General features: G+C 34.4%; 1 protein-coding gene across 1 annotated transcript; it reads right to left on the bottom strand.

The window, feature by feature from the left end:
• Nucleotides 1-2,170: 2,170 nt before the first annotated feature.
• LOC107632811 (G-type lectin S-receptor-like serine/threonine-protein kinase At4g27290) lies at nucleotides 2,171-21,811 on the bottom strand. Its single transcript, XM_088508559.1, has 8 exons — nucleotides 21,495-21,811; nucleotides 18,633-19,576; nucleotides 4,229-4,369; nucleotides 3,654-3,802; nucleotides 3,338-3,548; nucleotides 3,026-3,260; nucleotides 2,781-2,931; nucleotides 2,171-2,700 (listed from the first exon to the last, which is right to left on the bottom strand). Exons 1-8 carry the CDS (start codon nucleotides 21,809-21,811, stop codon nucleotides 2,392-2,394), a joined length of 2,457 nt encoding a protein of 818 aa, XP_088364685.1. The 3' UTR covers nucleotides 2,171-2,391.
• Nucleotides 21,812-21,960: the final 149 nt, after the last annotated feature.

The raw sequence follows: 21,960 nt of genomic DNA, 5'->3' as shown, positions 1-21,960 counted from the left end.
TAAAATATAAATAAGTGTTGATTTTGGTCCCTAAGGTTTAGGTCAAAAATTTTATTCGTGCCTAACTTTTTTTTGCATTCAAATTTGTCCTTAAGGTTCAACTTAGTTTTAAAATCATCCTTCGAACAACTATATCCTCAATATCATTATCTCTATCAGAGAGAAGAAAAAACTCAGAGAGAGAGAGAGAGAGAGAGAGAGAGAGAGAGAGAGAGGAAAAGGAAGCCTCGCTGTCGCCCTCGCCGCACCCTGCCCTTGTTGTCGCCCTCGCCTGACCATGCCTCGCCTGGCCCAGTTTCTTGTCTCGCCGCTGGCGCCACCTCTAGAAGGATCTCCAAGCCTTTGATTTTGATTTTGATACCCAACGCATTAGGAACAATGAGAGATTCATGTCTTTTGTTGACACAGTTCTATCTCAGCACATGTTTTTTGACATCCAAAAGCTCTGCCTCTCATGTGCGGCACACTTAGATGACGGCAATGCCATCAGAAGGTGGATGCGTGCTGCTCTCAGACCCTAACTTCAAGAAATGGATCTTCTTTTGTTTGGTTATGTTAATAGCAACTGTGTTTATGAAATATTCACATGTGCTTCGCTGGTGTCTCTCGCCCTTGGTGGTGGTTGTGTTCCTTCCCTCCCTGCCCTTCGCCGTCCAGACTCTTGTAGAGCATGGGTGAGCTAACAGAGAAATCCTAATTCCCTAATTTCCTTCCCTCCCTTTCCCTTCATTTTCACATTCTTGGTTCTTTGGTTTTGGTGAGAAATTGGAGGAAGAACAAGATATTTGTTGTTCTTGTTAATGTCTAATTTTTTTTTATTAATGTTTGTTTTGACAATGATGATAATAATTTTCTTGTTTCATGTTAATGATGGTTGTTTTGGTGATGAATTGGATTCATAAAAAAGTGGTGATGGAGTGGTAGTGGGTGGGGTAGTGGTGGTGGTGAGAAGAGAGAATCAATAATGATGGTGGTGAGAAAAGAGAGGAGATATTTTTATCATTTAAAATTTTAATCTATCAAAAAGAACGATTTTAAAACTACGTTGAATTTTAGGGCAATTTTATATGGAAAAAAAGGTTAAAGACAAAAAAAATTTCCGACCTAAACTATAAAGTCCAAAATTATATTTAACTCTATAAATAAAAAATAAAGATTCTTTAGACTCAAAACTTATTTGTTTGATCCAAATTCTACACCAAATATTTTGGAATTATTTTGTATCACTTTCTCACTCTAGTAATATACGTAATATTGTTCTTCCTTATCTTTGTTTATAAATATCTATTAATTAATGACAAGAGAAAGACAACAATGAACGTAAAACATTGAAAATTCTTTAAAAACAACTCTTGTCGTTAGTTCACCCAATCTATAGTTCTACGCAAGTAAATATTATGTTTTCCAAATATGCTACTCCTTCATTTTTTTAATTAATCATCTAATTTTAAATGATTCACATAGATTAAAAGAATGATTGTAATAATCAAAGCTATAGAAATTTAAAAACAATAATTTACAAAGTTGTCATTAATATTAACAGTACGTCTTATTTAATTTAATTAATTATAATAAGTAACATATAAAAAATAAAATGAATACTATTGCATATATATTTAATAAATAATAAAAAATAAAATTGTGGTCAATGAGTTATAGCTCAAATGGTATAATTTTTCGAGTTTGAGTCTCCCTATCTTCGATAAAAAAAAAATAAAAATAAAATTTTGAACATGAATATTTATTTTTTTAAAGAATGTTAGATTTATATGCGTGTTAGTGTTATAAGATGTAGAGTAATAGAATAAAACAAGGTAGAAGATAGAAAACTACTAGACTATATATATATATATACACACTTACAAAATAACCAATCAGTTTGTGCAAAGAGAAACTATAACTAACCTATAACTACTTGACTTAACTGAGGCTAACCTTTATCAATAATAGTTGGGGAATGCTAGGTAAACAATGATCATTTTGAACAACATGAACAATCATCAATCACATCAAAATATACTACACCCTAATTTAATGCTATTAATTAAATTTAAGGTTAATTTACTCTTTTAACCCTATTAATTCACATTGTTCAAAAATGTTGTTGGTTACCTATACTTTTCCATAATAGTTATACCCTTTTTTTTTTTTACCAAAGATAGAAGACTCGAACCCGCAACTTCTTAATTGAATATGGGGAGACTATGCCATTTGAGCTATTACTCATTTGGCCATAATAGTTATACCCTTAACAATAACAAGTTGTGATAAACTAATCAACTAGAAATATACTTGGTTTTTGAAAGCTTTAGGGAAGGGGAGGAGGTGGAGTGTGTGATTTACATAAATTTTTTATATTCTAACTAAGACAGACTTGGGGAAAAAACAATTTTATCTGGCATCTAACAATGTCACAGTTACTTCATTAGTTGAAGAATTAGTCATATTTTTAGATGAACTTTGTTCTTCAATTATTGGCGTCCTTTCTATAAGGAAACCAGGTTCTTTTGGTTGAGGCAAAGTGTTCTCATTGGTAAGCATCAAAATCACCGATGCCATGTTTGGCCTATCCTCAGGATGCAATTGCACACATAAAAGACCAATGTGTATGCAACGTAGAACCTCTGAAATTGTAAAAGTGTCTTCCAAACAAGCATCTACTAGTTTCATTGGGTTTTCTTCTTTCCATAATCTCCATGCCTGTAATAGTAACATTGGAGGAAAATATTTATGATCCTAAAATTTCACATATATGTAAAACAAATGTTATGATCACTTACATGTCCTAGAAGATTGAATCCTTGATTAGGATAAAAAATTCCTGTATTTTTCCGTCCACTTACTATCTCTAATAATATTATTCCAAAGCTAAAAACATCAGATTTGGTAGAAAATATCCCTTCTATTGCATATTCTGGTGCCATATAGCCACTTGATAAAATTGAACAAATTGAGTTATTTTTGTGATTAAAATGTATGTAAAAATTGAAAAAGTAAATCAATTTTCCAGCTAATAAATACTTACTATGTTCCTGCAACTATTTTTGTATTTGCTTCCATTTGATTTTCAGTAAACATTCGTGCCACTCCAAAATCTGAAATTTTTGGATTCAACTCATTGTCTAATAAAATATTACTTGTTTTAAGATCTCTATGTATAATTCTCAATCTTGAATCTTGGTGAAGATAAAGAAGTCCACGAGCAATTCCAAATATGATGTTAAATCGTTTCATCCAATCAAGAAGTTCTCGAGAAGAATCTGTAAAGGCGGTCAATAATATTAGTTTAATTAAAAAAAAAATTGTTCTTAGAAAAAACTGTGTTTGCAGAACATACCAAAAAGAAAGGAATCTAAACTTTTATTGGGCATATACTCATAGATTAATATTCTTTCTTCTCCTTGGATGCAACAACCAAGAACCTTAACAAGATTGCGGTGTTGAAGTTTGGCACATAATATAACTTCATTCTTAAATTCTCTTACTCCTTGTCCAGACTTATGCGCCAATCTTTTGACAGCAACCTCTTGCCCATCAATTAATGTACCCTGTATTTAATTAGTGTACAATTGAAACAATGATTAAAAATGGGTAGTGTTATTATCTTGGCATATAGTATTTAGAGAAATAATGTTAAATACTTAGTTACTTGCCATGTACACGTGCCCAAAACCACCTTGGCCAAGCCTCTTGTCACTTGAGAAGTTATTAGTGGCATGAACTATTGTGGTAAAATCGAATAATGGAAGCTCAAGTTTTTCTTCATGGGCTTCATCATCTCCTTTTTCTTGTGGTATATTTCCTGTTTTTTTACGAGTAAAATCAACATAACATACTAATGACAACAAAGTAATTATTTTGTGAAAATAATTCTTAAATTGATGTTTTTTGTGTCAAATATGGGCAGTAAGATAGTTATCTATTTAATTTTTCTGAAAACTAAATTTATAGGCCCAAAAATATAAGAATAATAACGATTAAGATTTTAGTGTCTATACTCCCTTTTAATTTTTTTTATTCGGATGCAATCAAATTTTATTTTCAAATATCATCTAGAGAGAATCATGTAACTGGAACTTTCATATGAGCGTTTCAATGTTTCAAATTAGAAAAATAATATCATATATTTTTCTAAAAAAAATCAAAATATGTATTAATTAAATTTGAGGTTTGAAATAAATAATTTTTCTGACATAATGTTCAATGGAGAGCAGTTGAGTAAATTTACCTCTAAGCTTTTTTTTCCTCCAATAGAAAGTTAAAACAATCATAAGAACCGAGAAAAAGCTAACTGAAATTGCCACAGCAAGCTTTCTCCTTTGCTCATCCTTTGAACTTTCTTCACTTGGAATAGTTTTGTTTGAGGAATCTACCCAAAGAAAGTGTATACATAATTAATAAACAAAGAAGATTGTATATGTACTTGATAGCTTTAATAAACACAAACGTTATCTTTGCATTTGTTTTGTATTTGAATTAACACTAATTAATATCTTTTATAACATTGATCTTTCATAAATGACCAACTCGTTCATATGAGATACGTACTAAATGGTATAAGATACTATTCTATATTTTTTGATAAAATAATAGAAAATATTTATATACTGATTTCAATAAATACAAATCTTCTTATACTTTGTATTATTCAATTTACTCTTATATGAGATAAATTAATCTAGCTAATTAATTTGTATTTAGATCTTATTTTATTCAGATATTTTGTCAAGTACACTTTAAGTTTTTTTTTTTTTTTTTGATAATTAGACACTCACAAAAATCCAAATAGAATATGTGTTAAATTAGTATATGAAGCAAAAGTATCGTCAATACTATTACAAATATGAAAATGAACAAATTCTAGCCATCTATAACCAAACTATAAAACCAATAAAAGAAATACAAAATATAAAAAAAAATATTTAGTATTTAATACTCAATACTCCCACAATTGTACTACACATATCAGAATAGAGATTTTTTTAACCATTGTGTTATTTCTTTCCATCATCACCCTTTGTCTTCTAACCTATCTTTCACCCACCTTATAGTATAGTAGTAATTAACGTCTTGCATTATTACTTCCAACATTACCTCTATATTCGTAAAAAATGTATTGTTCCTTATCCTCCAAATGCACCATATCACAATAAAAAAATTGATCCTCTGCCTATCTTTGTTACATTTAGGGACAATTTTGGCCAAAACCTCATTCCTCCCCTTTCAACTGTAGATTGTAATCTACACAAATTACAAATTTAAACTTCACTTCTTTAGTTACACATTTAACTGCCAGCCATCTTCTGCCTCTGATTATTTGTGGATTTTCAATAAATTCATAATTCCAAACACATAAAAGAATCCTTGAAGTGGGTGGGAAACATCGGGAGGGAGTGAGAAACACCGGAAGGGGTAAAACTAGACATTTTAGTAGAGATTAGAGGCATTTTTGCGTTCGTTCGGTATACAACGAAGGGCGGAGTAATGAAGGCTATTACGGAAATGAATGGAATGAGGTTACGAGGTAAGGTTGTTTCGGTAGGAGAAGCTAAGTATCAGCGTATGAATGAAGTGAAGAATATGAAGAGATATCATGGGGCGGATGACGTCCAAAATACTGTTAAGCTTCATCCTCATCGTAAGGAGAACCATAGGTCTTCAAGGAAAATGGTGAAAGAACTGAGGAAAGGGGAGAAAAAAGAAGATCCACATGGCAATGGGTGGACGAAGAAGATAGAAATGCCTGTGGCAAAAGAAAACCTGAACTGGTTACAGAGGAGTCTAATAGGAGGGATGATAAAGGCTATTGACTATAATTCTTTGAAGACCATGATTGAAAAGAATTTGCCTCAAGTTGTGTAAGTACAAGAATTAGGAGCGTACAAAGCACTCCTGACTTTTGATACTGTAATCAGTGCAGAAGAAGCCTTCACGTTCAAAATGAATAATTTTCTGCAATTTTTTCATCGTATGGAGATGGGATGAGGAAGAGCGCAGTGAAACTCGAAGGGTATGGCTTGAGTGTTTTGGTGTTCCTTTGCATACGTGGTCAGCAGAGACGTTCACGATGATAGGGAGCCAATGGGGAGAAGTTATTCGATGTGACAAAGCCACAGAATCAGGCCTCTCTTTCAATGTGGGACAGGTACAAATTGATTGGTAATTCCTGAGGAGATTTTGAATGAATGGAGTTATTGCAATTCAATTCAATTTCAAATACAAAGGGTAATGGATGATGCTATAGAAGGAAATGCTGATTTTATGGGATATAAAGATTTGGTTAATGATGATGAATCAGAAAGAACGGTGAGCTGGGGGTATGATAAAGATGGATTGAAGAAAGGTTTCACTTGGAGGGAAAAATCTAACCAAAACAGACTTCATTGTTGGCCCAATAAGGATATGTGTACTAATTGTGTTAAAAATAGCATGATCGGCCTTATCCAAATTAACAAAAGCCCATGTCATGCTGATGGGGCAGGAGGAGGAGGCGGGTTGGTGGAAGGGAGACCAGGTCGGGCTAGGGCTGATGGGGCAGGAGGAGGAGGCGGGCTGGTGGAAGGGAGACTGGGTCGGGTTAGTGCTACTCCGTTTTTCTACAGCGCTCCAAGACTTGGGTTGTGCGCCGTTACTCCAAACCAGATTGAGCGTGCGAACCAAGACTACGATGGTGCGGCTATCTCTCGCAGCAACGGAGAGCACCAATTCGGAGAGCTACAGCGCTGCAGCAATGGAGGTGATGGCACTGTAGGGTTTGCGACGAGGACCGTGGAAGGCGAGACTCAGCCACTGGGGTGCCTCTCAATGGATCGCGTGACCGTTCCTGACAACCTCTCATCGCCGGCGACAGTGGGGCAGCGTTCTTTCAGGGATGATGGATTTGACAGAGATGCGGAGGTGAGTGAAATAGTGCCTGGACAAAATTCTGTGGACTACGGAGTCGAAATAGAACAAGATGGAGAAAGCGAGATAGAAGATTGTGTGACGTTTAATGGTGTGGGCCTTGATGATGGCTATGTTGAGGCTAGAGCTGGCATGGATTTTGGTGTTGGTAAACTGAGGAACAGTGAAGGAATGGCTTTGGAAAGAGAAGAGAAGTTGCTAGAAAATAAGAAGACATGGGAATTAGATGTCGAATCAGGAGCAGTGCAGTACGACGAAAAAGATGATATCATGACAATTATTCAAGAACAGAATGAAGCATTAGCTAAAAAAAGGAGGATGGCAAAGCAGAAAGAAAAGGTACGGAGATGCATACCAAAGAAACTCAATATGGTGTGTAATAAAGCTTTAAAATGATTTTCAGTTCCTGGAATGTTAGGGGGTTACGCGATGTTGGAAAATTGAGTATGGTGAAAGAACTAAAAAAGAAGCAAAAATTGAATATGTTAGGCTTGGTTGAATCTAAATTACAAGTTATGACTAAGTTTGATGTAATACGTATTTGGGGGAACAATGTTGTGGGGTGGGAGTATATAGGATCAGAAGAAACATCTGGGGGTCTGTTGTTGATATGGGATGACATGCTGTTTAGAATGAATAAGTGTTACAAAGGAGATTGATGGTTATGTGTTGAAGGAGTTCTTTTAAAAATGAGTTCAATTGTGTGTTTTGTTTGGTATATGGTGCTCATACTAGAGTGGAGAAACTTGCAATGTGGGAGGAACTGAGCTTTATAGCTGGTCTATGTCAAGTTCTGATATGTTATATGGGTGACTTTAATGAAGTTATTCATGTTGAAGAAAGGAAAGTTCAGGACAGGTTAACAGTGTCTGCAGAAGATTTTAAGGGTTAGGTTCAAGATATGCAGTTAGTGGACTTACCGTTGAATGATCGACATTTTACTTGGTTTAGATGCCACTCTTGCAATCGTATTGATAGGGTTCTACTGAGTATAGAATGGACTGAGGAGTTTCCAGATATTCATTTAAAAGAAGGCCCAAGAGGTTTGTCAGATCACTGCCCAATTATAGTTAAGGATTCCAAGTTCAGAAGTGGTCGACCCCCCTTTTCGGATCTTAGATTCTTGGTTCACACATGATGGTTTCCTAAAAATTGTCAAGGATGAATGAAGGAATCTTGGTGAGGTACAGTTCATAGATAAGCTGAAAGCTATAACGCTATCATTGGGGAGATGGCATAAGAACAATTTTGGTGACATGGACGAGAAAATTCAGCACTTTGAGGAGGAGATCAAGATAGATGAGATGGCTGACAATGGAGTTTATGATAGTACAGTGGAGGCTAGAAGGAAGGCTCTAGTAAGCTGCTGCAAGCGGTGGTATGTGAGAAAGGAAATACACTGGAAACAGATGTCGCGATCCAAGCATGCGAAGGATATGGATAAAAATACTAGGTACTTCCATAACTTGGCATCGGCAAGAAGAAGGAACAATAATATTGACGCTTGGTAATTAATGGAAGGTTGATAAGAAATCAAGCTCGGATCAAAATTGCTATTAGAGAGTTTTATAAGAATTTGTATCATCAGGAGAGGTCGCCGGTTGTGGGGTTTAGGGACGGACTGGTAAATAGGCTTGATGAAGAAGGTTCTGTAGCTTTGGAGAGAATGCCGACAATGGAAGAGGTTAGAGAGGCGGTTTGGGATTGTGAATCATCAAAGGCTCCATGAAGTGATTGGTATAACATGAATTTTATTAAAAAGTGCTGGGATGAGATTAGTACAGAGTTCACGACAGCTGTTCTGGAGTTCTTTCGGTCATCAAGGTTGCCTTCTAATTCCAATATTACGTGGGTGGCCTTAGCACCTAATTTCACTGGAGCCAAGGAGATTAAGAACCTCAGGCCGATTAGCATGGTAGGCTGCGTATATAAAGTAATCTCTAAAGTGGTGGTCAGAAGATTGAGATCAGTGATGCCAGGTCTAGTAGGGAAGACCCAAAGCGCATTCGTGAAGGGTCAGAAAATACATGATGGGGCACTTATTGCTTGCGAAACAGTCCAATGGTTAAAGATGAGAAAAAAGAAAGTGGCTATCATTAAATTAGACTTTTAGAAGGCTTATGATCAGGTAAAATGGAGCTTTGTGGATGTTGTGCTACAGAAGATGGGCTTTGGTTGGAGGTGGAGAGAATGGGTGAAGGAGTGTGTTGGTACTGCATTTGTGTCGATACTGATAAATGGCTCGCCATCTAAACCTTTTAAGATGGAGAGGGGTTTGAGACAAGGTGATCCACTGCCCACATTTTTGTTTCTTCTTGTTGTTGATGTTCTGCATAGGATGCTAGGGGAGGCAGTCAAGAACAGACGTATTTCACCTTTGCTGGTTGGCAAGGATAATATAGAGTTATCACACCTCCAATTTGCGGATGACATTATATTGTTCTATCCACCGGAGGAGGAGACCATCAAGAACTATGCCAGGCTGCTAAGGTATTTTGAGTTGATGTCGGGGTTAAGTATCAACTTTGACAAATCAAGTCTAATCCCAATCAATTGTGATCAGCAGTGGACTTACAACATGTGCAACTCATTGGGATGTAAGGAGGCTAACCTTCCAATTAGATATCTTGGCATCTCGTTAGGAGCGAACCCAAGGCTGATCAGCACTTGGAAACCTATAATTGATAAAGTGAAGGAGAAACTTAGCTTGTGAAAGGCAAAAATGCTCAATAAAGTGGGTAAGCTAGTCCTTATTAAATCTGTGTTAAATAGCTTGCCGGTGTATTATTTGAGCCTGTATAAGATGCTGAAAACAGTGGCAAAAAAGTTGATTTTGTTGCAGTGAAAATTCCTATGGAGCAAGGAGGATAGTAGAAATGGTTTGCCAATGGTTAAGTGGAAATGATTCAGGCTTCTAAAAAGTTGGGTGGATTGGGAGTGGGTGACGCCGTAGTTAGGAACACAGCTCTCCTGTTCAAGTGGTGGTGGCATTTTTCAAAAGAGGAGTGTCCATTATGAAAGAAAGTTATATGCTCTTGTTATAACTTGAATCCGAATGTGATGTTATCAACTCAGACCTTGCCTAGTAGAGGAGGTCCATGGAAAGATATCTGTCAGCTGCAATTCAAGGATAGTAATGTGAGAGATAAGATGATTACTGGGTTGTTCATGGAGGTGGGTGATGGAAGGAGGAGTTGCTTCTGGGAAGATGTTTGGCTACAAAGTGGTTCACTAAAGATGAGTTTTTCGAGGCTTTTCTCTATTTCAAACCAAAAAGGATCTGTCATACAGGATTGTGGGTTTTGGGACAGGTTAGAGTGGATTTGGAACTTCCAATGGAGGCGAGAGTTATACAATGGGAGTTGGATTTAGTGGATCAATTGTATGAGACTTTACGGCTTGTAAAGTTATCATATGATACGCAAGATAGAGTTGTCTGGAAGTTTGATAAAGAAGGCATTTTTTCAACTAACTCTTTTGTGCAGGTCTTGCATTCAGAAACAACTCCGTACCACTTGTTCCTTGGTTGTGAGTTTACTTGGCAGGTGTGGTGTGAATGGCTATCCGACTTTCGGATGCTCTAGTCTGTTCCGGGCTCACTGAAAAAATACTTTGAGAGTTGGACATGTGTCGTTAACAGGAAAGAGGAGCGTAACAAGTGGCTCATTTGCTTCTTTGCCGTTATTTGGAATGTTTGGTTAGAGAGGAACAGACGGATCTTTAATAACAAGGAAACGGGTGTAGAAAAGGTGTTACAGAAATTCCTAATAACCAGCTATAAAGAGTAGAGTAGTTTAGATCCCTTTGGTTATTGATGGCTATACCGAAGATAACACAAGAAATATTTTTCTATTTGTTTATTATTTTGTGGATGTTAATTTTTAGACTTGGCTCTTTTGTCACTCCAAGTTTTGTGTTGAGTTCACTTGTTCAACAAAAAAAAAAAACCCTTGAATGGTTATTTACTTTAAACCTGCCCGTTTAATATTGCTCACTATCCAAATTCTATTTGCCAAGCTCCTAGTAATACTCTCACTTTTTATTTATATTAAACCAATATAAACAATTCTATTTCTTCTAGAAACCTTTTCAACCATCTTCACCTTCCTGTTTCTCTAACTGCCTAACTTTCCAAAATAAAAATTTCATTTGGAAAAAATTTTAACACCGACTGAGTGATATTCTATTGATCTCATTTCCATGTTATGTTCCTTTGCCTGCTTCCTTGTGCTTTTCTTATTTTCTTTAGTCCTTGATTCTCTCTATTTTATGTTATTGAATTCCATTAGCTCCTTTAAAATTTTGTTCTCCTCACATATCAAGAAGATCATGCCTCCTTCTTCACAAATTTGTTTATTGCTGATTGCTTTGTTCCACTCTTTGCTCCTCATCCCACTATTACATGCAGTACTCCCTTTTGGAGTACTTTCACTGTCTATAATATTAGCTTCTCTTTCAATCTTTCTATTCTAATTGACATCATCTTCCTCTCTATTGTAAAGTGTGCTCTTTCTGCAGAAAATTCAAACCGAAGAGGACATGGACAAAAATCTAATGGGGTTAGCTTACTACTGTAACTTTTTTCTACCATCTAAAGGCTCATTCAATCTCTACCATTATTTTGGGTTGCATCACCTTTTGGTCCATGACACTTTAAAAATATCCATTCTCAATTCTTTTTACCATTATTATAGCACAATTAACTATTATAGTAATTATTATTATTATGACCAAGACCTCTTTCCCCTAATCCAACCTCATTACCTCACTCTCCAAGGCCATAACTCCTCCGGCACCACCAAGTTTATCACTTTTACGACTCCCTCCACGAAATAGCGAGGGTGAAGCAGAAGATGCTCCGCCAAACGGTGTCGTCGCAGCAGAGGGTTTTGCCCCAAACGGCGTCGTGGCAGATGAAGTTCCACCAAAAGACGGTGTGGAGAACAAGGAGGAGCCTGAACTCGCGGCACCGAAAATGGAAGAACCCGAACTCGAAGCTGCCGCAGTGGAAGCCAAAGAGGCAGATCCAAACAGAGACGGAGCTGGAGCAGGAGCCAAGCAGATGCGGTCGTGGACCCAAAACCAAAGGACAAATGACGGCGCACAGGCTGCGGAGGAGGAAGGTAGTAGTGACGCCGCCGCTTCCTCCTACAGTGGAGGATGAAGAAGCGAATGAAAAAGAGAATGGACGAGAAGAAGCAGCAGAGCTAGGGTTTGCGGTGGCAGTAGTGGACGAGAAGAGGGAAGAGGGTTGCGTTCATGGGTACCAGGGTTAGATGAAGGCGATGAACGGTCTCGGACGATGAAGGCATGAGGAAAGGCATGGCTGTGAAGAACGATGAACAATGAAGATGGAGGCGCGGGCAACTTAGGGTTTTCTTTGGTGGCTGGGTCTAAAACTAGTGTTCTGTTGTTTGAGGGTTAATTAAAATTGAAAACTAAGGGAAAAAAGGTTAAGTGTTGAAAAAAATTGGGTGGGAGGGAAACTAAATTTGTTGGGAGGGAAATTAAACTATGGGTACATTTTTTTGGGGGTGCCAAAATAAATAGAATATGGGCACGCTTTTTAAGCGTGCCGGTTTCTCTTTATGGGCACGCTTTTCAAGTGTGCCAAAAAAAAAGGTGGCCAAATTTTTAATAAGTGGCCACCCTCGTAAAAGCGTGCCAATTTCCCTCTATCGCCACGCTTTTCAAGCGTGGCAGTAAAAAAGAGTGGCTGAATTTCAAGTAAGTGGGCACCCTCGTAAAAGCGTGCCAATTTCCCTCTATGGCTACGCTTTTAAAGCGTGACAAAAAAAGCGTGGCCAAATCACAAATAAGTGGCCACCCTCGCAAAAGCGTGCCTATAGACCACTTTTGGGCACGCTTTTAAAGCGTGGCAAAAAAAAGGGTGCCGACAGGCCTTTTTTCTTGTAGTGACATTATATTCGGCTCAATTTGGATTTTGGACAAACAACTTAATTAAGTTCTTTTTAAAAAAATAATTTAAACAATAAATACTTATATTAAAAGTAGCTTATAAATAAATTATTTTATGTTTGTTTTTTTAGTTCTAAAAGTGTTTATTTTAAAAGAAATGTGATAAAAAGGTTCTTATTATGAGAGAAGTCATTTGTTTAACTTCTCCATAAGTACTTTTAAATAATTTCTTAGAAAGCTACAATTTAATTTTGAAAATTGTACCAAATATTAATACTACTACTTTTCATAAATCAAAAACTCAAAAAAATAACTTTTGAAACTTCCCAAATAGGCTAACTCACACACTATTGGGTTCCATAATATCTGGCTAAGTTATATGAACATCCCCATTCATAATATCATTTTTTTTTCTAAGAATACATTTATTGACGGCTTGATTGTTGGTAACTTCGGCAAGATTTAGTGCGAAGTTAGCGTCGATTGGCGTGCGCTACATTTACAAACGGTCGTTGTTACCGATGCCTCGAATGTCAATATTAAACTAAATTCTTTAATTGTTTTGTTCATGACTTGGCCATCGGTAATATATATAACGATATTAGTAATAAAAAATATTTATAATAATTACTGATGGCCAAATTGTTGGTATTTCTACAACGAAGAAATTAATTTTTGTAAATAAAAAAGGTAACTAATTATTAACGGCCCCACTGTTGGTAAATTCACATTTATATTTATTTAATTATAAAATTAAATTATTATTTAAAATTTCAAAATTTGTGCATGTTTCAATACTACCCATGGCTAGATCGTCGGAAAAACTAGTTTAATAAAATGCAGTATTTTGTGACATCAGTAATTACCGATGGCCATGCCATAGGTAATCAGCGCGCGCAACTGAATTTAAAATGACGCTTACTCCGTCATTTCACAACTCGCCATCATCAAAACTCCGATTAAGATCTTGACCCTGCCGTTGTGTTTATAGTGAGTTTCTCTTCAATTTAATCGGTTTACTTTTTTTTATTGGTCTCATTTTTTCGATCATTTTGAGTGCCCCTAAATTTTTTATTCTGAGTTTGGGGTTATCTCAATTGTCATTTATTGCATGTTTCAGGTAACATGTGGAGGCTGAGCTTGCTATCAGGGTAGGGTTGTTTATTTTTTTTAGGTTTAATTACTCTCTCGATCTCTATAATTTCACCAAATTTTTAATTAGGTCTCCAAACTTTTTTTTCTTTTCAATTGTGTCCCTATATCATATCAGATTTTGTGACTAAGTTCCTACTATGACAAAAATATTGGAACTAACGGAATATTCTATTAAACTATATAGATTGTTCAGTCAACTCTTAATCATATTCGTTTTGTTTAACGAAATATTTCGTTAATTCCAACATTTTTGTTATGGCAAGGACTTAATTACAAAATCTAATATGGTATATTGACTCAATCGAAAAGAAAAAAGTATAGGGACCTAATTGAAAATTCAGTGAAACTATCAAGACCGGTAGAGTAATTAAACATTTTTTTTACTGCTTTTTGTGGTCTCAAGAGATCAATTGGCCTAATTAGGTTGGTCTCTATTCTAATTTAATATGTTTTAAATGTTATTAAACTTTATTATTATTGAAATTAAAAATTTACATAATTTAAAATAAGTGAAAAAAAATTATAACTTGAAAATTTTATTTTTTTTTTTTACCAATTATGCTTGTTTAGGATAGAGACTTGAATCCTATAATAGAGTTGTGTGAGAGATGTAAAATAATTCTATGCGAGGGCTTATAGATCCTTTCTATTTGTTTGCTGTAGAGTTTGTTTAGTTTGCTCTATATTTAGGATTAACAAAGTAAATATTTTTGCTGTGAAATTTGTTTAGTTTGCTCCATTCTTAGGATTAACAAAGTAAATGTTGTTTGCATGTTGATTATCTATATTGTGTTATATATGATTAAATATATCAAATATATGATTGAGGTTAATAACTGGAAATTTTAGAGTGTCTTGATTTTAGGAGAAACTCTGTCAAAATATTTTTAAAATTTTCAAACACTTAATAAAAATTAAATATAAAATTCTTTTGGAAAATATAGCAGGAATTGTGGTATTAATGGCTCAAAATCACTCGTGCATGGATGATAGAGTCTATCTAAATAGGAGAGTTTGAAACCTTCTTTTGTTGAGGGTTTAGACGAATTCTTAAATACTTGTCGGTTGTTAGATGATCATCTGATGCTAATTAAAGTTAGGTTCACATGTGCCAAGTTAAATGAATTACGCTAAAGACTATTGATGATGTTACATGTGATTTGTTGATTAACGTGTTTATGCCAAATTATAGGGTTTGGATACAACAACGAGCTAGAAGAGAGCCTATAAGTTGGAAGTAGCCCTAAAGTAGGTGGGTATTGTCATAATGATGATGTACAGGTGTAATTTTCTAGGAGGATAATATTGTTAGGTATAATCAATGGTGGTAGATACATTTTAACAACCTAGTGTAGGTATGAATCAATTCTGGAATTAGTGTGTAGGCCTCTATGAGAAAGATCTGTTCACTCATAACTATCAATTGCCACTAGAATGTTAGTCATTAAGTTCAAGAATAATCATTCACAATACTCTTTTAACCAAGTGGCTACGTTAGTAAGGGAAGTCGCAAGGATCCAAGTGATATTCCCAATAACTACTATAAAGCCAAGAAGGTTGTCTTGCAATTGGGGTTAAATGATGTTAAGATAGATTGAAAGCATGTTAACAGTTGTGTGATATATTACAAGGATGATGAGAGACTAACAAAGTACAAATTTTGCAATTCACTTAGATTTAACACAAAAAAATGTACTAAAAAGGTTCCATATAAGAGAATGCATTATTTACCCGTAATCCCTAGACTCCAAAAATTGTATGCTTCAAAGAGTTCTGCTCCTCACATGAGATGGCATTTTAACAACCATCGAACACATGATGTTATGACCCACCTTTTCCATGGAAAAGTCTGGTTTTAGTTTCATAAAAAAAAAAAAAAAAGACACCCATATTTTATAGCAGAATTGAACCAAGAAATATTAAACTTAATTTTTTCTGATGGGTTTGCCCCTAACATCTACTTTAGCATCCTTTATTCATATTGGCCTGTTATTGTTATCCCTTACAATCTTCTACATGAGATGTGTATAAAGGATCCTTATATGCAGGGGCGAAGCTACACATATGAAAAGGGGGGCAATGACCCCCCCCCCCCAAATTTTTAATTTTTGTTAAAAAAAAAAAGAATAATAGACATAGTTCCTCTTTTTTTTTATTTCCTAGCCCTTCCTCCTTTTTTTTTGGGTACACTTTTTCAGTCCTCCTTTCATTCATAAAAAAATCAGTCTATTTTTATATAACATTAACAAAGTATAATAGTTTTAGGTTTAGTCTAATAGTTTACTTTATTTAAAAAATAAAATATAAATTTTTTTTCTCTCAATATCTTCATTCACTCAAATTTTCCACTTTTACTTTGCAGCAGGTAATAATTTTAGTAAATTATTAAACACCGCCCCCCTAAATAGTTAGTCTAGCTCCGCCCCTGCTTATATGTTTCTAACTTGTGTTATTTCTAACCCAAATAATCCAAAAACTAAAATAGAAGTATGTCTTCAACCCCTCGTTAATGAGTAAACCAGTTGTAGTCTCCTAAAATTTTAATTTATGATGTGTCATCCAAAATTAACTTCACACTTAAAGCCGCCTTAATATGGACAATCAACAATTTTTCTACTTATGGGATGTTGTCCTGTTGGATGACACAAGGGTAAAATAGTCATATTAAAAAAAGTATGAAGTTATTAAGGAAAATGTAAGAGTAAAAGGTAAAATAATCATATTGTAAAATGTTAAGGATAGAAAGATAATTATGAGAAAAGAAGATATAAAAGTCTCTTGAGAAAATATTAAAGGATTATTTTAAGAAAAGATGGAGGACAAAATAGAAATTTTCACAGATTTAAGAACACAAGGGATCATTAACTAGATATTCGCCTGGCAAGGTCAAAGGTTTCATCTCGCTTGCCTAGTGCACGGACTGTATACGGGAGTGTGTTTGATTCCACCCACGGAGGTTTGTTTGAAGGCAGGGATACCCACCAACTGCTACGCATTATTTTCTATTGTGCGTATATTATGGCGTCAAGCTCTACAACGATTGCTTGTTATCACAGACAGATGCAATTCGAAGCCATATCTGGGACTAATTCCTAGGTAATGTCGGGATGTCAATTGTAAATTGACACGTGAGCTCATGGCCTTCTTAGGACAGACATGCATCATATTGTTTGCCACATCTTCTCAATGTTTGTACTTGTTGCATATTCTCTGTGATTGTGTTTTATGTTTTATCATTGTTTCCTGTATTTTGTGCTTAATCTATACATGTTTACCATTTTGTTACTTGTTTACTATGATAGATTAGGGTTTAATTAATGAGGAACTGAGAATAGGATAGATGAGCAAAGACTAAAACTTGATCCTAGGGATAACACGACAAAACGCACAATGATCTTATATGCTAGAGCTGCATCCTAAGACCGATACAAGATTCATCCCTTTCATTAGTACCCTGCTGGAATTGTAGGTTCTTACACCCTTTCCTTCATTATTCCTACAAGTGGAGCTGATGATGATGTGTACTAAATGCTGAGGCTACTACTCATGGTTTAGACTATCAAGTATATTAGCATTTTGGAGGATACCCCGTTAGCATGTATAGCTATATAAAGACTAGAGTACTTTTTTCTCTGCCTGTTAGTATTTTCTCGAAGGATAGGATTCTACTATTTTCTGTTAGCACCGGATTCCAGACTAGGAACTTCTTAAATGGACCTGGACTTGGAATATCTTATGTTCGTAAGTATTTATACATTAATTATATATACATATATATTATTAATGGAGTCCATGTCGGGATAGAGATTATCTTATGGATTATATGACTGATGCTATTTTTTATATGTCTTTATAAAGTCTTAACGGTCTTATATGTCATAATCTGTTTACCTTTGTCTTTGTGCTTATTGTATATTTATCTACTTAATAACTCATGCAAACATATAGGTACACATAAATCCGCATACAATAAGTGCGACAGGCTCAATATTATATAACTAAATACAGGGTCTATAGCCATATAGGTTGACCAATGAGTAATCCCCAAGGGATCAGCATTTGTCATGACATGATAATGTTGGATCATTACATCACACATATACAGATAAAATAAGGGATGGAGATATAAGAAAGAAAGTTGGAATAACGTCTATTGTTGAAAAGATGGTAAAATTTTATCTCAAGTGGTTTGGACATATAGAAAGAAGATCTATAAGCCATCAAGTCAGGAGGGTACATAAGATAAAAGGTAGACATGGGACAAAAGACAAAGACCTATGAAAACAATACATGGGGTGGTTATTTAAAGGACATTTATATGTAAATAGTCTCATTATAATTATGATACTTGATGGGGATCAACTACGTCATTTGATCCATGTAGTTGAACTCACCTATTTGAATCTAGCTTTGTTATTGTTATTGTTATTATTGTTGTTATAATTTTGAATGTTTCTTTTTAATGTTCAATTGTCAACTGATTTACAAATTAATTGATTGAATTAATATTGGCTTCTTAGACTTTTTTTAGAAACTTAATCATTTGTTGACTACTAAAACATTAACATTAAAACCTATTTCAAATAAAAAATAAAAAAATGTTTTATCAAAACAATAAAAAGATGGCAGCATTTTGTGAGAGAAACAATACATACCAGTAGCTGATACAGGCATCCGAACATACAAATCTTGTCCTGGAATTGAAGCAACTCTGAGATCCATTAAATCTCCAAACCAAATTTGACAGCCGCTGCCTTCTTCTCTAATATCTAAGTTTGCATAGGCAGTGCAAGAACAATTCTTCCAGCACTTAATCCTGCAATCATCAAGTGTCAAATTTTTACTTGCCCAAGACTTGGTGGTATCTGGCATTTTTAACCCACTTAATTTTTCAAAACCATCTCTATTTTTCACTTTACACTTCCATTCTTCACTTTGCATGCATCCTTCTGTCCAATCAAATGCCTCCCAGCTTCGTGGTGATTTCGGCTTAAAACCTGTTAAACACTTACATGGCGGTGACTCTTGCACAAGGCAGTTCCCATAAGCACCACAAAGATTGTAGTTATCACAATTGTCACGAGGCACCGACGAATATAATCGCCAAGTCTGGTTCTCCGGGATCCAATTATAGCGCTGACGCGAATAAACTGATTTGTTTAGAACGAGTCTTGTTATCACTGACTTATTGTCGAGGTTGTATGTGGTAAACACCTCATCATTGGTGGACACAAATTCTAATTGGAAAAGCGCTATGCTGGTGAATCTTTCCCCATTCCATGGACCACTCCTATAGTACTTTGTAGTTCCTTTCCATATAACCAACTCAGGGGTGGTTCCAAGTACAATTCCCCAAGTGAAATCTCCTGGAGAAGGGTCATCCCAATTCTTCCATGCTGATAACTGCCTATTAAGGCCATTTTTTAGGTTCCAACCAATCTTCATTCCCGGTAACAGCGTATCAGATGGATAGTCAAAGCTCTGCCATAAGTAGCTTTCGAAATCATTAACCTTTTCGTCTCTTAGGACCAAGTTTCCTGAGTTTAGAAGTTGCACAATTGGACTATTGACTTGCCTCTGTGTTGTTGAATTTGATGACCTGTGTTGTACAATAGATATGAAAGCAAATACTTAATGTTATCTTAAAAATAAACAAAAATAAAATTACATATTCTATGTGATAACTATCCAATCATCCATCAAAGAGAATCTTCATCTCTTCACCATTTCTCCTCTTCATTTATATTATTGTCACTCCAATTTTAATAATGTCACTCTTTTATTTCTACATACAATACAAAAATATATATTTATAGAATGATATTATGAAAAATGAGAGTGACATTATTTTTTTCCATAAAAAAATTAATCATCTTTTACTAATCTATATTCTTAGAAACTCTTTTAAAATGATAAATTAAATCTTTATTTTTAAAAATACGGGTTTATTAGTTTCTCAGTAAATTTTTGTCTTACAATCATTAGTAATTTAGTATACTGCAAAGATATAGATAGTTGAATGACATCTTTGACATTATAATGGCCAGTTAAGTCGAATACCTTTTAATTGCGGTTAATATGGTATGTGAAGTTGGTTTTTGTAACTTTATTGGTATCTACCAATAATTTTCATGTAATTAAATTCCATGAATTAATTTTGAATATCAATCTTGCGTGCTGAGGACCGCAATTAAAAAGTGTTCTCATTATAAATAAAGATTAAAACACCACAATAACACTTAAATGTTTATTACAATCGAATTACGCTAATAAATGTAAGATGAAGGTTTGATCAACCACCACGGCGCCAAAAATTTGATACAGAATTTACAATGCAATATCCGTAAAACTATCGACAAGTGTATTGAGTCGTATCAAGTAATAAACTCACGGTGAGTGAATGCTGATCCCACTAAAATTAAGGAATTAAGCAAGCAATGTTTGATTAGATATTCTAGTCAGACGATTATATGTTGGATGATAAGAAATTTGAGAATTAAATAACTTAAATAAGAATGAAAGAAAAGCAATAATTGACAAAAAAGTAAATAATAGAAATATAAATTGCTGAAACTTAAAGAACAAGAATCTTAAATTGCAAAAATATAAAGAATTGAAATGTAAATAACAACCAATCATAAGTTATATTTATAAAGTGAAAGGCTTAATTAGTAATTTTAAAATGTCAAAAAATCAAATTAAAAACTTTTTCTAACCAATTTCAAGTACCAAAAAAAATATTACTTCAATCTAGATATCATATATTATCCATCATTAATTCTAGGTATATAGTTTTATAAATTTTTTAATTAGATCTTTATAACTTAAAAATTTTGTAATTGAATTATTATATTAGATATTTGTAATTAGATTCTTGTTAATTGTTATTTTTCAGAAAAAAAATAATAATTTAAAAATATTTTGCTTATAGAATATTTTATAATTTATTTTATATTAAATAAAAAAGGTTAAAAAAGTATTTAATTAAAATTTTTTATTTAATATAAAATTTAATTACAAATATTTAAATTATAAAATTTTAATTAAAAATCTGATAAAATTATAAGGATTAATAATGGAGTAATTAAACATTTGTTTATTACTAACAATAAAGGGGTTGTATGTGGTCTGTGGGGTATCCGGTTTCCAGTTTCTTTTTACAGCTAAAATTGTTATCTTATAATTTTAGCTATATTTTTCAAATAACATTAAAGTTCTATAGCACCTAAATACCATAATCATCATTGTAATATAAAATCCCATCAGTATGAAAAAGTTGAGGCAGTTTATTGAATATATGGGATAAATACAAGTGTACAACTTTGAAAAATCCTCAGCAAAGCATGCACATGCAGAGAGTTGCAAGTTTTATCTGATCGAAAAGAAAAATAATGATAAAGAAAGGAGAATGCACATGCAGTTAAAAAATTTGAAAAAAATGTTAGGTGAATCGGTTATTTTTGTAATTACCAAAATGACTTAATGACACATCATTACTGGTTGCTAACCAGACTAACCAAACAAGAGTTTCGTTATGGCTGAGAATCACAAGTCGTCCTTCTGAGTTGATGCTCAATTTGCTGGAGCTGTCTTTGATCGGATTTTCACGGTTGGCAACCCAAACAACAGTTCTAACTGGGATTCCTTTGTACCAGATTCCAAGGTAGCGATTTGAGTTATTACCGGGACTGAAGAATCCCATCTCAAAGATTTCATCTTCGGAAACCAAGGTACTGCCATCAGGAAGTGACTGAAATTGTGTCATGGTATCGATTGCAAGCAGAGAAGATGGAAGGAATAATAGAAATAGAAAGGTTGTGATGAATTTGGCCATTGCTGCGCTTTAGGAAATTTGTGCACACTCTCTTTGAGTGCGTGCTTATAATGGTCAATGGGAAGAGATATTTTCAGTGGGTAGACATGGTAGACCAAGCATGTGGTTTGAATAATTGAATTATGGAACAATGCTTAATGCTAAACATT

Source organism: Arachis ipaensis, chromosome B3 (genome assembly GCF_059453495.1).
Source record: "Arachis ipaensis isolate K30076 ecotype BB chromosome B3, ASM5945349v1, whole genome shotgun sequence".
Lineage (NCBI taxonomy): Eukaryota > Viridiplantae > Streptophyta > Magnoliopsida > Fabales > Fabaceae > Arachis > Arachis ipaensis.
The sequence above is the reverse complement of the archived record's forward strand: the minus strand, read 5'-3'. Positions and strand labels throughout refer to the sequence as shown.

What these genes read in the sequence shown, in the direction of transcription:
- LOC107632811 (XM_088508559.1), bottom strand. Translation starts at nt 21,811, where the DNA reads ATGGCCAAATTCATCACAACCTTTCTATTTCTATTATTCCTTCCATCT. An exon ending in CATAACGAAACTCTTGTTTG is followed by an intron (nt 19,577 to 21,494) that starts GTTAGTCTGGTT and finishes TGTACAACACAG; the next exon opens with GTCATCAAATTCAACAACAC. An exon ending in AAAATAGTTGCAGGAACATA is followed by an intron (nt 2,932 to 3,025) that starts GTAAGTATTTAT and finishes AATTTTATCAAG; the next exon opens with TGGCTATATGGCACCAGAAT.